Source organism: Coregonus clupeaformis, chromosome 39 (assembly GCF_020615455.1).
Source record: "Coregonus clupeaformis isolate EN_2021a chromosome 39, ASM2061545v1, whole genome shotgun sequence".
In the NCBI taxonomy this organism is placed as follows: Eukaryota; Metazoa; Chordata; class Actinopteri; order Salmoniformes; family Salmonidae; genus Coregonus; species Coregonus clupeaformis.
Window position 1 is genome coordinate 6,968,578 of NC_059230.1, and position 16,419 is coordinate 6,984,996.

Here is a 16,419-nt window from a genome sequence, read left to right on the forward strand (position 1 = left end):
CCTCTGGGTCAAGGCTGTATAGCTAGGTAACCTCTGGATCAAGGCTGTATAGCTAGGTCACCTCTGGATCAAGGCTGTATAGCTAGGTAACCTCTGGATCAAGGCTGTATAGCTAGGTAACCTCTGGGTCAAGGCTGTATAGCTAGGTAACCTCTGGATCAAGGCTGTATAGCTAGGTAACCTCTGGATCAAGGCTGTATAGCTAGGTAACCTCTGGATCAAGGCTGTATAGCTAGGTAACCTCTGGATCAAGGCTGTATAGCTAGGTAACCTCTGGATCAAGGCTGTATAGCTAGGTAACCTCTGGATCAAGGCTGTATAGCTAGGTAACCTCTGGATCAAGGCTGTATAGCTAGGTAACCTCTGGATCAAGGCTGTATAGCTAGGTAACCTCTGGATCAAGGCTGTATAGCTAGGTAACCTCTGCTCCTCTCCTTCCCTCCAGACTCCCTGCAGCTCTCTCTCTCTGTCTCTGAAGAGGAGGTTCCCCCTGAGCAGCAGCACTGTGAGCAGGAGTGGAGCCCCAGTCTGGGGCAGGAGGACCCAGAGCCCACACAGATTAAAGAGGAACAGGAGGAACTCAGGATCAGTCAGGAGGAAGAGCAGCTTCAAGGGCTGGATGCTGATATCATAGAGTTCAAATTTATACCTTCCTGTGTGAAAAGTGAATGTGATCAGGAGGACCCACTTCGGTCCTTGACTCTTCCCCAAACCCAGACTGTGGAGAACAGAGAGAGTGACTCTAAACCAGTGGATCTCAAACCTTTTGGCACTGTGACCCACCTAAAGGGTCTCTACATTCCCTGTGACCCTCCAGATAATCAAAACAATGCTTCCAGCCACAGCTCAGCCGTAAGCAGCTTAACATTGGATCGAAACCCACCAATGGGTGAACACAGTTTCAAACCCAGCACCAAGTCTAGAAATACTCACTGCTGCTGTGACTGTGGTGAAACGTTTGCCCTGAAAGATGACCTGCAGAGGCATGTGACCCTCACCAAGAAGAGACTCGGTGAATGCCACTTCTGCAAAAAACTCTACAACTCCACCTGTAAACTGAAGGCCCACGTCAAACTCTGTCAAGGTGGGAATCCCTGCACCTGCCCTGTTTGTGGAAAGACCTTCAAATACAAAGGAGTTCTGTCCAAGCACATGATGATTCACACAGGAGATAAACCATTTAGCTGTGGTGACTGTGGGAAAAGCTTCAAACGGAAGGTGAGCCTAACTGAACATAAACTGACTCACACAGGAGAGAAACCATTTAGCTGTGGTGACTGCGGGAAAAGCTTCAATCGGAAGGGGCACCTAACCCTGCACAAGCTGACTCACACAGGAGAGAAACCATTTAGCTGTGGTGACTGTGGGAAAAGCTACAATCGGAAAGGGCACCTAACCCTGCACAAGCTGACTCACACAGGAGAGAAACCATTTAGCTGTGGTGACTGCGGGAAAAGCTTCAATCGGAAAGGGCACCTAACCATGCACAAACTGACTCACACAGGAGAGAGACCATTTAGCTGTGGTGACTGCGGGAAAAGCTTCAATCGGAAAGAGCACCTAACCCTGCACAAACTGACTCACACAGGAGAGAAACCATTTAGCTGTGGTGACTGCGGGAAAAGCTTCAATCAGAAGGGGGACCTAAGGAGGCACAAATTGATTCACACAGGAGAGAAACCACATGGCTGCTCATTCTGTGGTAAAAGATTCACTCAGAAGACTAATCTTCTGAATCATGTGGATAAAATTCACAAAGAAAGAACACAGGACAGAAACTGAAAGAGGAAAGAACATTAGGACAAAGAGATTATATTCACTTACCTGACAGACAAAGGCAGGATGTGGACAAATCTCTTAGGAAGCAACAGCGATATGGCCCTCATCAAATATGCAGACGACATGGCTCTGGTTGCTTGCCTGGAGGACAAGTCCATCTCAAGCTACTACCAGTCCATTTACTGCCTCTTGACGTGGTTTGACAATATCTTAGGAGCTCAGTCGGGGTCTCAACTTACTATTGAAAGTAAGAATAGTAGAATACACCAGGTGCAATTTAGACATTTGGTTGTGAGTCAGCAGTTTTTTTTTCTTATGTCAGTCACTGACAGTCAATCAATTAGCGATGTCAGCTAACAATTTTTTGATTGGAAGTTAGTCTAGCCAGCTATCTAAACTTAGTAGGAATCATGGCCGAATACCGACCGATAAGTGCGTTTTGTTTAGGTGCTAACTCTGTTTTAAGTGAACTACAGTGTTTTTTTTCTTTATCATTTCTTTATAATTTCTCTTGATAACTGCTTTCTCTGGTTTAGTGTACGCTGTCACATCAGTCCCAAGCCGTAGCAGCTGTCAGGAGTCACTGATCTTACAATGTGTTTTCTGGATTTTTATTAAGTGATCATCCTATATCACCACCCTGTTACTTATTATAACTATTTCCCCTCATTGTAGTTATCCATTTCCATTATCACTGGTCTGTACCTTAGTAAAACCCTGTAGAAAAGTCTGTCCTGCTCCCCTCCTCTCTACCCAACTTCCCCTCCCAGTCCCTTAAGTGGTCATGGGTAACTGCATATGGACGACCAAACCTGCTGTAATTAGAATTAAATAAATAAATGCACACATAAATTGGTGATAAAGTCTATGATATGCTGCTGTGCCGCATTCGCACCATAAAAAAAACACAAAAAAGAACAGATGGAACATTGCTTGAAACAGGTGAACAGTTTTGGAACACCGAGCCATTGACTGCCTGCCTGAACCAGGTGGCTGTTACAAGTGGGTTGCTTTTGACAATAAGCAAATATGCATGCACTGAAATAAAAGTTCCCAGAAATGTTCCATACACACAAAAAGCTTATTTCTTTCAAACGATGTGCACAAATGTGTTTACATCCTTGTTAGTGAGCATTTCTCCTTTGTCAATATAATCCAAAGCTGCCTCCAACAATGTTTTAGAGAATTTGGCAGTGCGTACAACCGGCCTCACAACCGCAGATCACGTTTGACCACGCCAGCCCAGGACCTCCACATCCGGCTTCTTCACCTGCCGGATCGTCTGAGGGGGGTGCTGATGTGTAATCACATATTTGAAATATCATATGCCTACCTGTGTCTTTTGAAAATGATTTATTTGAGGCTATGTATTTTTTTCAGCCACTCACGGTACAGTTTTGAATAAGTCATACAAATAAGCATTGGATATTAAATGCTCCAGGAATTAAATATAATTTTAGTATTGTGCACATGCTAGGCAGAGATGGTAGGGGGATTCACAACTCATAATACACATATTTTGTCTGTGTAGAGTAAGATGACGTCTTCAACTAGTAGGCATAAACCACCTGAATATTGATATTCATTAGGTTTTCCTTGAAGATTGGATGATTTTGAGAAATTAATTGTTATAAAAAAGAACATTTTCAATCACTTGGGAAACATAAGTCTGGGGTGGCCAACCCTCCTGGAGAGCTAGCAGGATTTTCTCCCAGACCTATTTTTAAAGAGCGAGTTCACCAAAATCACAAAATATAAAATGGTTGTGTCCTTACCTTTTTAAAGGCGGCAGGTGGCTTAGTGGTTAAGAGTGTTGTGCCAGTAACCGAAAGGTCTCTGGTTCTAATCCCCGAGCCGACTAGGTGAAAAATCTGTCGATGTGCCCTTGTTGCTCCTGTAAGTCGCTCTGGATAAGAGTGTCTGCTAAATGACTAAAATGTAAAATGTTAAAGCATTCTATGGACAAGCAGAGTCCATTCTAGGATTTGGTTACCCACTACCATCAACCATTAATATTTAAATATCCTGTGTAGATCCTTGGTGTAGAGGTGACAGTTCCCTGGCACGTGTAGCATGCAACTTTCCACCTTAGAACATAGATCAGGGTAGCCAACCCTCCTGGAGAGCAAGCAAGATTTTCCACAATGCCAAGAGTGCAAAGCTGTCGTCAAGGCAAGGGGTGGCTACTTTGAAGAATCTCAAATATATTTTGATTTGTTTAACACTTTTTTTTTTTATTACTACATGATTCCATACATTAACAGTCAAAAGTTTAGACAGGCTTACCCATTCCAGAGAATGAGTAAGTGTGTCCAAACTTTTGACTGGTACTGTATGTTATTTCATAGTTTTGATGTCTTCACTATTATTCTACAATGTAGAAAATAGTAAAAATAAAGAAAAACCCTGGAAAGAGTAGGTGTGTCCAAACTTTTACTGGTACTGTATATCTGACCAAATTATGAAAGACAAGCATTGTAATTTTGAATTCTGTAAAGTGAGTGTGGAAGAGGTGTAAAAAGTATTGTTGTCTATCAACAATGACAAGCCCCGGGGTCTGACAACTTGGATGGAAAATTACTGAGGATAATATTGGACGATATTGCAACTCCTATTTGCCATATTTTCAATTTAAGCCTACTAGAAAGTGTGTTCCTTCAACAAAAAACAAAAAAAGTCAGTCCGCTACCTATAGTAAAGCCCCCTTTACTGGCTCAAATAACCGACCAATCAGCCTATTACCAACCCTTAGTAAACTTCTGAAAAAAATTGTGTTTGACCAGATAAAATGCTATTTTACAGTAAACAAATTGACAACAGACTTTCAGCACGCTTATAGGGAAGGACATTCAACAGGTACAGCACTTACACAAATGACTGATGATTGGCTGAGAGAAATTGATGATAAAAAGATTTTGGGAGCGGTTTTGTTAGACGTCAGGGCGGCTTTTGACATTATCGATCATAGTCTGCTGCTGGAAAAACGTATGTGTTATGGCTTTACACCACCTGCTATAATGTGGATAAAGAGTTACCTGTCTAACAGAACACAGAGGGTGTTCTTTAAGGGAAGCCTCTCCAACATCATCCAGGTAGAATCAGGAATTCCCCAGGGCAGCTGTCTAGGCCCCTTCCTTTTTTTCAGTCTTTACTAATGACATGCCACTGGCTTTAGTGTCTATATATGCGGATGACTCAACACCATACATGTCAGCTACTACAGAGACTGAAATGACTGCAGCACTTAACAAAAAAAACAGATACAAATACACCTAATGGAACAGCAGGACTGTGAAGCAACACAAACATAGACACATGCATACACATACACATGGACTTTGTAATGTAGATTTGTGGTAGTGGTGGAGTAGGGGCCTGAGGGCACACAGTTTGTTGTGAGGTCTGTGAATGTATTTTAATGTTTTTAAAATTCTATAAACTGTCTTAATTTTGCTGGACCCCAGGAAGAGTAGCTGCTGCCTTGGGGATCCATAATAAATACAAATCCCTGCCTCCAACCTTCCCACTATTTCAAGCATTTGCCTGTCTCCCAATCTCATTTCATTACCGTCAGAATAAAGTGACAAACCACCTAAAAGAAAAATGTATTCAATGTCGTCGAATTTTGAGTGTTCATTTAATGTTCAAAGCATCCTAAATGCAGCTAATTGTCCACCCTGGTCATAGGCCTAAGCCATGTCAAAATATGTAGAATTGCAGGAAATGAGCTTTAAAACAGTAAAATCTTCCTGGGGGAGGACCCCCAGTCCCCTGGGGGAGGAGCCCAGTCCCCTGGGGGAGGAGCCCAGTCCCCTGTATAGGGATTGTGCCAGGGGCAGTGGTGATTTTAGCATGTAACTCTGGGTGGGGCTAACTCCACCCAATTTTTTTAGATGCATGACAGCAAAGCCACTACACAACACAACACTAAACAATACATTAATAGCACTATAACGGTGACAAACGGTGCCAGACATTTTCTGGCCAATGGCATGTGAATGTTTATCCTTTTAAACTTGTAAAAGAGACCCTTAAACCCAGACTTGGAACACACACCCACTCCACTGAGTAGCAGGCTAGTGATTGCTTTGCAGTGCTTGCAGTTAGCCACTGATTCCTTCCAAACCACTCATTGTTGAATTTGCTCCTCTGTCCTCCACTCGTTACCTGTATTAATGGCACCTGTTTGAACTTGTTATCAGTATAAAAGACACCTGTCCACAACCTCAAACAGTCACACTCCAAACTCCACTATGGCCAAGACCAAAGAGCTGTCAAAGGACACCAGAAACAAAATTGTAGACCTGCACCAGGCTGGGAAGACTGAATCTGCAATAGGTAAGCAGCTTGGTTTGAAGAAATCAACTGTGGGAGCAATTATTAGGAAATGGAAGACATACAAGACCACTGATAATCTCCCTCGATCTGGGGCTCCACGCAAGATCTCACCCCGTGGGGTCAAAATGATCACAAGAACGGTGAGCAAAAATCCCAGAACCACACGGGGGGACCTAGTGAATGACCTGCAGAGAGCTGGGACCAAAGTAACAAAGCCTACCATCAGTAACACACTACGCCGCCAGGGACTCAAATCCTGCAGTGCCAGACGTGTCCCCCTGCTTAAGCCAGTACATGTCCAGGCCCGTCTGAAGTTTGCTAGAGTGCATTTGGATGATCCAGAAGAGGATTGGGAGAATGTCATATGGTCAGATGAAACCAAAATAGAACTTTTTGGTAAAAACTCAACTCGTCGTGTTTGGAGGACAAAGAATGCTGAGTTGCATCCAAAGAACACCATACCTACTGTGAAGCATGGGGGTGGAAACATCATGCTTTGGGGCTGTTTTTCTGCAAAGGGACCACGACGACTGATCCGTGTAAAGGAAAGAATGAATGGGGCCATGTATCGTGAGATTTTGAGTGAAAACCTCCTTCCATCAGCAAGGGCATTGAAGATGAAACGTGGCTGGGTCTTTCAACATGACAATGATCCCAAACACACCGCCCGGGCAACGAAGGAGTGGCTTTGTAAGAAGCATTTCAAGGACCTGGAGTGGCCTAGCCAGTCTCCAGATCTCAACCCCATAGAAAATCTTTGGAGGGAGTTGAAAGTCTGTGTTGCCCAGCGACAGCCCCAAAACATCACTGCTCTAGAGGAGATCTGCATGGAGGAATGGGCCAAAATACCAGCAACAGTGTGTGAAAACCTTGTGAAGACTTACAGAAAACGTTTGACCAGTGTCATTGCCAACAAAGGGTATATAACAAAGTATTGAGAAACTTTTGTTATTGACCAAATACTTATTTTCCACCATAATTTGCAAATAAATTCATTAAAAATCCTACAATGTGATTTTCTGGAGAAAAAAAATCTGTGTAGAAAAAGAGGTCTATGAAGAGGGGTAGGGTTCTTTAAGATTCAGATTAGGCATAGATGCTTGTAATGTCCAACTGGTTTAGTCATGATGGTAACACTGACATAATAACATCATGACAGCCCTCCAAGTCAACACCTACGGTACCTCCTGTACACAGAAGGTTAGTGGCACCTTTAATTTGGGAGGACTGGCTCGTGGTAATGGCTAGAGCGGAACTAGTGGAATGGTATCAAATAAATTAAACACGTGGTTTCCGTGTGTTTTATGCCATTCCATATGCTCCGTTCCAGCCATTACTATAAGCCGTCCTCCACTCAGCAGACTCCACTGCTCCTGTACAATACAATAACGGGGGGAGGTTAGCATTTTTGGAAGGTATGATATTTGTGCGGCTTTAACTTTCTCACTCATCATTATTCACGATTCATTCAGGAGTATACGTAATCATGATAGCATCCACATGAATCTGTAAGTGTTTAGAAACATTCTATTCTTCTTTACAATAAAAGATAGGAATATGGGACCAAATACTAAACTTTTGACTACTTTAATACACATGTAAGTGAATATGTCCCAATACTTTCGGTCCCCTAAAATGGGGGGAATATGTATAAAAAGGGCTGTAATTTCTAAATGGTTCACCCAATACTTTTTGGACATATTATTGGGACAAATTAATGTATATGTGTATTAAAGTAGTCAAAAGCTACTTAACCCACTACCCTGGCGTTTCAAGCGCCATGCTCTACCAATTGAGCTACAGAGGAATCATGTAGTAACCAAAAATTGTTAAACAAAGCAAAATTTATTTTATATTTGAGATTATATTTGAGATTCTTCAAAGTAGCCATGCAACAGCTTTGCACACGCTTGGCATTCTCTTAACCAGCTTAATCTGGAATGCTTTTCAAACAGTCTTGAAGAGCTTCTGCTAAATGATGTAAATGTAAACGTAAGGAGTTCCCACATATGGACGGCTCATAATAATGGCTGGAATGGAGTCAATGGAATGGCATCTACCACATCAAGTGGTTTCCATGTGGATGATACCACTCAATTGACTCCATTCCAGACATTATTATGAGCCGTCCTCCCCTAAGCAGCCTCCACTGGTATGTAGTACCCTTTATTGGTCATAGTATGGATATAATTAATATGCTAAAAGTTCCCTGATGTTGTACTATATTAGCCAAAATACGAAGTATACAAGCAGTGGACACTGTTTCTGTACTTTTTGGGCCCATAATGCAATTCTTCCAGAAATGGGCGTGGCTTCACCATGTTTTCAGATTTGAAGAAAATGGCGGAAAATATGCAGCCGAAGTCCGACGAGAGAAGATACAAATTCATTGCTTGAACAAATTATGACAAATGTTGAGCAATGTAATAAAGTAATGACTTTAAGAATAAGTTACGTTGGCTGACAATTTGTTAGCTACGCTATCCTTACGAACCACATAGCATATCATTACAGCGATATGTGTACCGGTATGTTAGCTACCTACCTACCGTTAGTTGGCTACTAATACATAAAACTTGCGAGTATATTAACTATATGCTAATTTACTAACTACCCATAGTTTATTGACTTGATTATTCCTGTCATTTTTAGGGTGTGTTCGTAAATTTAATCTGGAGTGCCAGAGCGAATTATTGATGCTCTGGCCGAGGGCGGCAGGTAGCTTTGTGGGTAAGAGCGTTGTGCCAGTAACTGGTTCTATTCCCCGAGCCGACTAGGTGAAAAATGTGCCCTTAAGCAAGGCACTTAACCCTAATTGCTCATGTAAGTCGCTCTGGATAACGTTGGCTAGCTACTTCCAGACACAAATGAGAGAACACCTCACTCTGACCATTTCACTCGCCCTAGCAGAGCTGGTTAGGCTGTTTTCATGTTATCCAGAGCGTTGGTGAATGTAACTGCTAATGGCAAAAATTGAATTAGGCTTTTTTGCCGACTTTGAACATTTTCAATGAGAGAACACCTCACTCTGACCATTTCACTCGCCCTAGCAGAGCTGGTTAGGCTGTTTTCATGTTATCCAGAGCGTTGGTGAATGTAACTGCTAATGGCAAAAATTGAATTAGGCTTTTTTGCCGACTTTGAACATTTTCAATCGGAAGGGGAACCTGAACTTGCACATATGGACTCACACAGGAGAGAAACAACATGGCTGCTCAGTCTGTGGTAAAAGATTCACTCAGAAGACTCATCTGCTGAAGCATATGGATTATATCCACAAAGAGAGGAAAGAAGAAAGAACATCTTCAGTCAGGAAATGGGAATAACAAGGCAGGATGTGGACAACACTCTTAGGAAAGGAGAGCAACTCCAGACCATTCATACTGTGGGTCTCAGATAAATAGATCTCTGATGGATTTAATGTCGTAAAACATTGCATGTAAATAAAGTTTGATGTGATTTGAATTATTAGGTAATGATCAAACAGTACAGAGTATTGTAGGAAATTCACAGGTCTGCTGTTCAAATTCTGTTTAATTTTTCCCTTGATTTGAACAGTAATATCTGGTCATTTGATTTTGGTCAGGCTGATGTAATTGATACATTAAATGAAAAACAATTCCAGAAAAGGTCTCCTTGTATTTGTCCAAGACTATTTCTCATAAATTCTGACCTAATGCTGCTCATTCATGATGTTGATTTAATCTTGTATGGAGTAATGATAAACAGTTGACTCCTGATGAAGAATTGATTCCCCCAGATCATCCTATAGTAATGATAACCACTGTTTATCTACATGTAGTCATCGTTTTCCTTTACTACTGGTCTGTAGGCAGCCTTGCAAAGTAAACTCCCATCCAGCTGGCGGCGCTGTTGGGGTTCTTCACCAACTACTAGAACAAAGGATGTCCTTAGATTCCTTCACTAGAACACGGAAGTAGGATTGGTAACGTGTTAAAATAATATATAATCCGTTCCTTGTGTGGCGTAAAGAAAGAAATACTGACTGAGCTAAATAGGCTACCCAACTCTAATGTTACTGAAAATGTCTAAACTACAGTTGTTGCGTGTGTTTTTAAATGAGCGTTTAACGGTGGCTGCTGTGGAGATTTTCGGGGCAGTTGAGAAAACGGTAGTGGAGTACCAGGAGGAGAATGATCGGCTACGGAGAATGCTGCGTTTGACTCCGGAGATACAACTATGTCGAATAGGTTCGTATGTAGATACTGATAGCTAGCTATAGTTCCACTTTATTGATGAACTGTTAACTGATCACCACTTCATCCATTTTTAAGAAGTTGTTTTTAAACTTACCGTGCATGGATAAAACATTGTCCTAAAAACAGGAAGTGATTGTAATATATAATTCAAAAATGTATAAACTTTTGAACTAAATAGCTTCTCTTCAGTTACTGAGAAGAAATTGAAAAAGGATTCTAGTTTTTAATTATTGAATTGGAATGATAGTTTTCCTAGTCTTGAATTTACTGGTTTAAAAATTCAAATGGACCCCAACCCTGATGTCTAAAGCCTGTATAGAACCCCACAGTGGAGGTGTCATAATCCCCATAAAACCTAGCGGTCAAACAGGGAAATGGTTCCAATCGTTTTTCCACCATTAATTTTTCCCATAGGGGATTTGAGAAAAACCTTAAAATAAGGACTGTGTTTCGTGTAGGTTCACCCTGGCTTGATGTTTTGATAACCATGTAAATCTCTCTCAGACAAGGTCTTTTAGCAATATAATTATGAGCACAGCCTTATTTCTATTACAGCATATTGAATGACTCATTCATATTCCATTCACCCAGCTCAATGTAACAGTGCTAGGTTTAGGCTACTACATGATACTCACATGTTCCCTATACCCATCATGAGGTTGCTACAAACTAGCCTATGAATGAAAGTTTACAACGTAGATGCACAGGTTGAGAAACATTTGAGTAATCAAGGTGACAGACAGCGACACATTTAATACCACCTTGCACACTATTGCCTGCATCTAGCTGATATCATTAGTCCAACAGTTGCAAACAAGTGTTTCTATTGGACAAATTCCAGTATGTTTATCCCTGTTCCGTTTGCTTCCGTTTAGCTGTCTGTGGCGAAAAAATATTTCCAAGCCAAACCTTCATATCATAACCACTATCCGCTACACACAGCCTACATCGTTGTAACCATTATTAGCTAACGTCATAGTCAACGTAGCTACTAGAACTAACACGTTAGTAAACCCTCTACAATCATGCAGTACAGTGTAGTCAGCAAGCAGTTTAGCGGTTACACCAGTGGGCCCCGGGGGCAATAAATTAATAAAACCAAAAGCTTACCTTGACTTGGAAGAGTTCCAGTGCTGGATAACCATAGCCAGCTAGCTAACATAGGATCCATCTCTGTTTGAGCTGGGTGTTTGAGTAGGCTAAATTAGCTAGCTGCATTCGCTAAGTAATTAAAAATATACAAAATATAGCTAGCTCTCCTCCTAAAGTTGAAGAAATTAAGTCGTTCAAAAGTGTTCAACTATTGTCTTTCTCTCTGTTTGAGTCAACTACTCTCCACATTTTATGCAGTGCAGTACTGGCTATCTGTATCTTTCGCTTTCAGTACTAGATCCTTTGATTGGGGGGACAACATGTCAGTTCATGCTGCAAGAGCTCTGATAGGTTGGAGGATGTCGTCCGGAATTTGTCATAATTACTGTGTAAGTCTTTTGAAGAGGGTGAGAACCATGAACCTCCTAGGTTTTGTATTGAAGTCAATGTACCCAGAGGAGGACAGAAACTAGCTGTCCTCCGGCTACACCATGGTGCTACCCTACAGAGTGCTGTTGAGGCTACTGTAGACCTTCATTCCAAAACAGTGTGTTTTAATCAATTATTTGGTGACGTGAATATATTTAGCATTGTTTTATCTAAAAAGGTTAACTTTTTAAATGTTTCACTATTTTTTATGAAATTCACTGAGGAGGATGGTCTTCCCCTTGCTCTGAGGAGCCTCCGCTGATATTCGGCTCTATTTACTCTGATTCGAAAATGCTAATTAGCATCAAAGTAGACATAATACAAAACTACAAATCCCTGCAAGCGCCTGCACGTCATCTCTTACTGACACCTTTGCGATCAGGTATTTTGTCCACAGAATTGTCCATTTAAAGAAATGTAAACAATTTATTCATTACTACATTTAGATAACATTAGATAGTTCATCCAGAGATTCTTTCCTTTGCCTCGATTCGGCAGTCTCGTCCAGATCATCATGGCGTTTGTAGTTCTTTATGATAGCCACATTAGGAGCTAATTAGCATTTCATTTTTGGGGGATGAATAGAAGTGAATATATTGATAAAAGTCACCTTGTCCTAGAGTGATTTACACAGTTATCAAAACGTCACGCCAGGGTAAGCCTACATGAAACACAGTCCTTAGTTTAAGTCATTGTAAAATCCCTTATGGGACAAATGAATGGTGGAAAAACGTTTAGAACCATTTCCCTGTTTGACCGTTAGGTTTTGTGGGTATTATGACTCACACTGTTGTAATTTGGTATTTTATTAGGATTCCCATTAGCTGTTGCAAAAGCACAGCTACTCTTCCTGGGGTCCACACAAAACATGACATAATACAGAACATTAATAGACAAGAACAGCTCAAGGACAGAAATACATAAATGTTTAAAAAAGGCACACGTAGCCTACATATCAATACATACACACAACATATCTAAGTCAAATAGGGGAGAGGCGTTGTGCCGTGAGGTGTTGCTTTATCCGTTTTTTTAAAACCAGGTTTGCTGTTTATTTGAGCTGTATGAGATGGAACGGAGTTCCATGCAACAATGGCTCTATATAATACTGGACGCTTTCTAGAATTAGTTCTGGATTTGGGGACTGTGGTAACCTCTGCTCCCCCTCTCCTTCCCTCCAGACTCCCTGCAGCTCTCTGTCTCTGAAGAGGAGGTTCCCCCTGAGCAGCAGCACTGTGAGCAGGAGTGGAGCCCCAGTCTGGGGCAGGAGGACCCAGTGCCCATTCAGATTAAAGAGGAACAGGAGGAACTCAGGACCAGTCAGGAGGAAGAGCAGCTTCAAGGGCTGGAGGCTAATATCATAGAGTTCATATTCACTCCTCCCTGTGTGAAAAGTGAATGTGATCTGGAGGACCCACTTCAAGAAGCCATACTAGCTGAATACCCAACTCTCAGTCGACTGAAAATGTCTAAACTACAGTTGTTTAGAGAGTTTTTAAATGAGCGTTTAACTGCGTTTGCGGCTGTGGAGATTTCCGGGGCATTTGCAAAAACAGTAGCGGTGTACCAGGAGGAGAATGATCGACTACGGAGACTGCTGCGGATCTCACCGGAGATAAAACTATGTAGAATAGGTTTGTATGTAGATCTTCTGATATCTTCATACAGTTCTACTCAATTAAGATGTTTTTATTTACTTTTACTGTACATGGATAAAGACGTGTCTGTGTCACGAAAACCAGGAAGTTATTTGAATGTATGAAAATAGGTTCTAGAATTTACTGACTTAAGAAACAGGAAGAAAAAAAAGAAACCGATTCAAATGTCTTTATTGGCTTTCGGTCATTCAACCTTCATCAGAGCAAATCTCTACAAACAGTGGGACAGATAAGGCCACTAACGCTGCGTTTATTCAGACCAATTCTGTTAGGTTTTTTTTCCACTAATTGGTCTTTTGACCAATCACATCAGACATTTTTTTTGCGCTGATCTGATTGATCAAATGACCAATGAATGGGAAAAAGATCAGACTTGGGCAGCCTTAGCAAGCCAGAGATAATTACACACACCTGTTGTAATCTAAAGTAAACCAAAGGGCCACTAGATGTCATATCAGAGAGAACAGTACATATAGATGTAATTCTACTAGAACAAGACACATGTACAAATAGAAAATGAGGTGTTTGTATAAGGAACCTATACTCTCCAACAGAGAGCAATACAAACTATCAGACTAAAATGAAAGGTCAACACATACAGTGGGGGAAAAAAGTATTTAGTCAGTCACCAATTGTGCAAGTTCTCCCACTTAAAAAGATGAGAGAGGCCTGTAATTTTCATCATAGGTACACGTCAACTATGACAGACAAAATGAGGAAAAAAAATCCAGAAAATCACATTGTAGGATTTTTTATGAATTTATTTGCAAATTATGGTGGAAAATAAGTATTTGGTCAATAATAAAAGTTTCTCAATACTTTGTTGTATACCCTTTGTTGGCAATGACACAGGTCAAACGTTTTCTGTAAGTCTTCACAAGGTTTTCACACACTGTTGCTGGTATTTTGGCCCATTCCTCCATGCAGATCTCCTCTAGAGCAGTGATGTTTTAGGGCTGTCGCTGGGCAACACGGACTTTCAACTCCCTCCAAAGATTTTCTATGGGGTTGAGATCTGGAGACTGGCTAGGCCACTCCAGGACCTTGAAATGCTTCTTACGAAGCCACTCCTTCGTTGCCCGGGCGGTGTGTTTGGGATCATTGTCATGCTGAAAGACCCAGCCACGTTTCATCTTCAATGCCCTTGCTGATGGAAGGAGGTTTTCACTCAAAATCTCATGATACATGGCCCCATTCATTCTTTCCTTTACACGGATCAGTTGTCCTGGTCCCTTTGCAGAAAAACAACCCCAAAGCATGATGTTTCCACCCCCATGCTTCACAGTAGGTATGGTGTTCTTTGGATGCAACTCAGCATTCTTTGTCCTCCAAACACGACGAGTTGAGTTTTTACCAAAAAGTTGTATTTTGGTTTCATCTGACCATATGACATTCTCCCAATCCTCTTCTGGATCATCCAAATGCACTCTAGCAAACTTCAGACGGGCCTGGACATGTACTGGCTTAAGCAGGGGACACGTCTGGCACTGCAGGATTTGAGTCCCTGGCGGCGTAGTGTGTTACTGATGGTAGGCTTTGTTACTTTGGTCCCAGCTCTCTGCAGGTCATTCACTAGGTCCCCCCGTGTGGTTCTGGGATTTTTGCTCACCGTTCTTGTGATCATTTTGACCCCACGGGGTGAGATCTTGCGTGGAGCCCCAGATCAAGGGAGATTATCAGTGGTCTTGTATGTCTTCCATTTCCTAATAATTGCTCCCACAGTTGATTTCTTCAAACCAAGCTGCTTACCTATTGCAGATTCAGTCTTCCCAGCCTGGTGCAGGTCTACAATTTTGTTTCTGGTGTCCTTTGACAGCTCTTTGGTCTTGGCCATAGTGTAGTTTGGAGTGTGACTGTTTGAGGTTGTGGACAGGTGTCTTTTATACTGATAACAAGTTCAAACAGGTGCCATTAATACAGGTAACGAGTGGAGGACAGAGGAGCCTCTTAAAGAAGAAGTTACAGGTCTGTGAGAGACAGAAATCTTGCTTGTTTGTAGGTGACCAAATACTTATTTTCCACCATAATTTGCAAATAAATTCATTAAAAATCCTACAATGTGATTTTCTGGATTTTTTTTTCTCAATTTGTCTGTCATAGTTGACGTGTACCTATGATGAAAATGACAGGCCTCTCTCATCTTTTTAAGTGGGAGAACTTGCACAATTGGTGGCTGACTAAATACTTTTTTTCCCCACTGTATATAACACTACAGTGCATTCGGAAAGTATTCAGACCGCTTGACTTATTCCACATTTTGTTACGTTACAGCCTTATTCTAAAATTGATTAAATCGTTTTTTTTCTCATCAATCTACACACAATACCCCATAATGACAAAGGAAAAACTGTTTAGATATTTTTACAAATGTATGTAAAACTGAAATATTACATTTGCCTAAGTATTCAGACCCTTTGCTCAGTACTTTGTTGAAGCACCTCTGGCAGCGATTACAGCCTCAAGTCTTCTTGGGTATGACGATACAAGCTTGGCACACCTGTATTTGGGGAGTTTCTCCCATTCTTCTCTGCAGATCCTATCAAGCTCTGTCAGGTTGGGTGGGGAGGGTCGCTGCACAGCTAATTTCCGGTCTCTCCAGAGATGTTAGATTGGGTTCAAGTCCGGGCTCTGGCTGGGCCACTCAAGGACATTCAGAGACTTTTCCCGAAGCCATTCCTGCGTAGTCTTGGCTGTGTGCTTAGGGTCGTTGTCCTGTTGGAAGGTGAACCTTCGCCCCAGTCTGAGGTCCTGAGTGCTCTGGAGGAGGTTTTCATCAAGGATCTCTCTGTACTTCAAATAAAATGTAATTGGTTACATACACATATTTAGGAAATGTTATTGCGGGTGTAGCGAAATGCTTGTGTTCCTTGGTCCAACAGTGCAGTAGTGTCTAACAATTCACA

General features: G+C 41.6%; 1 protein-coding gene across 1 annotated transcript in view; it reads left to right on the plus strand.

Annotated features, from left to right (window-relative positions):
- Positions 1–536: 536 nt before the first annotated feature.
- Positions 537–16,419, plus strand: part of LOC121554362 (gastrula zinc finger protein XlCGF7.1-like) — a 28,595-nt gene continuing 12,712 nt past the window's right edge. Inside the window, exon 1 of the mRNA XM_041867921.2 lies at positions 537–2,226. Within this exon, the coding sequence (XP_041723855.1) occupies positions 886–1,782 (897 nt within the window). The 5' untranslated portion in view covers positions 537–885 and the 3' untranslated portion in view covers positions 1,783–2,226. The remainder of the gene's footprint in view (positions 2,227–16,419) is intronic.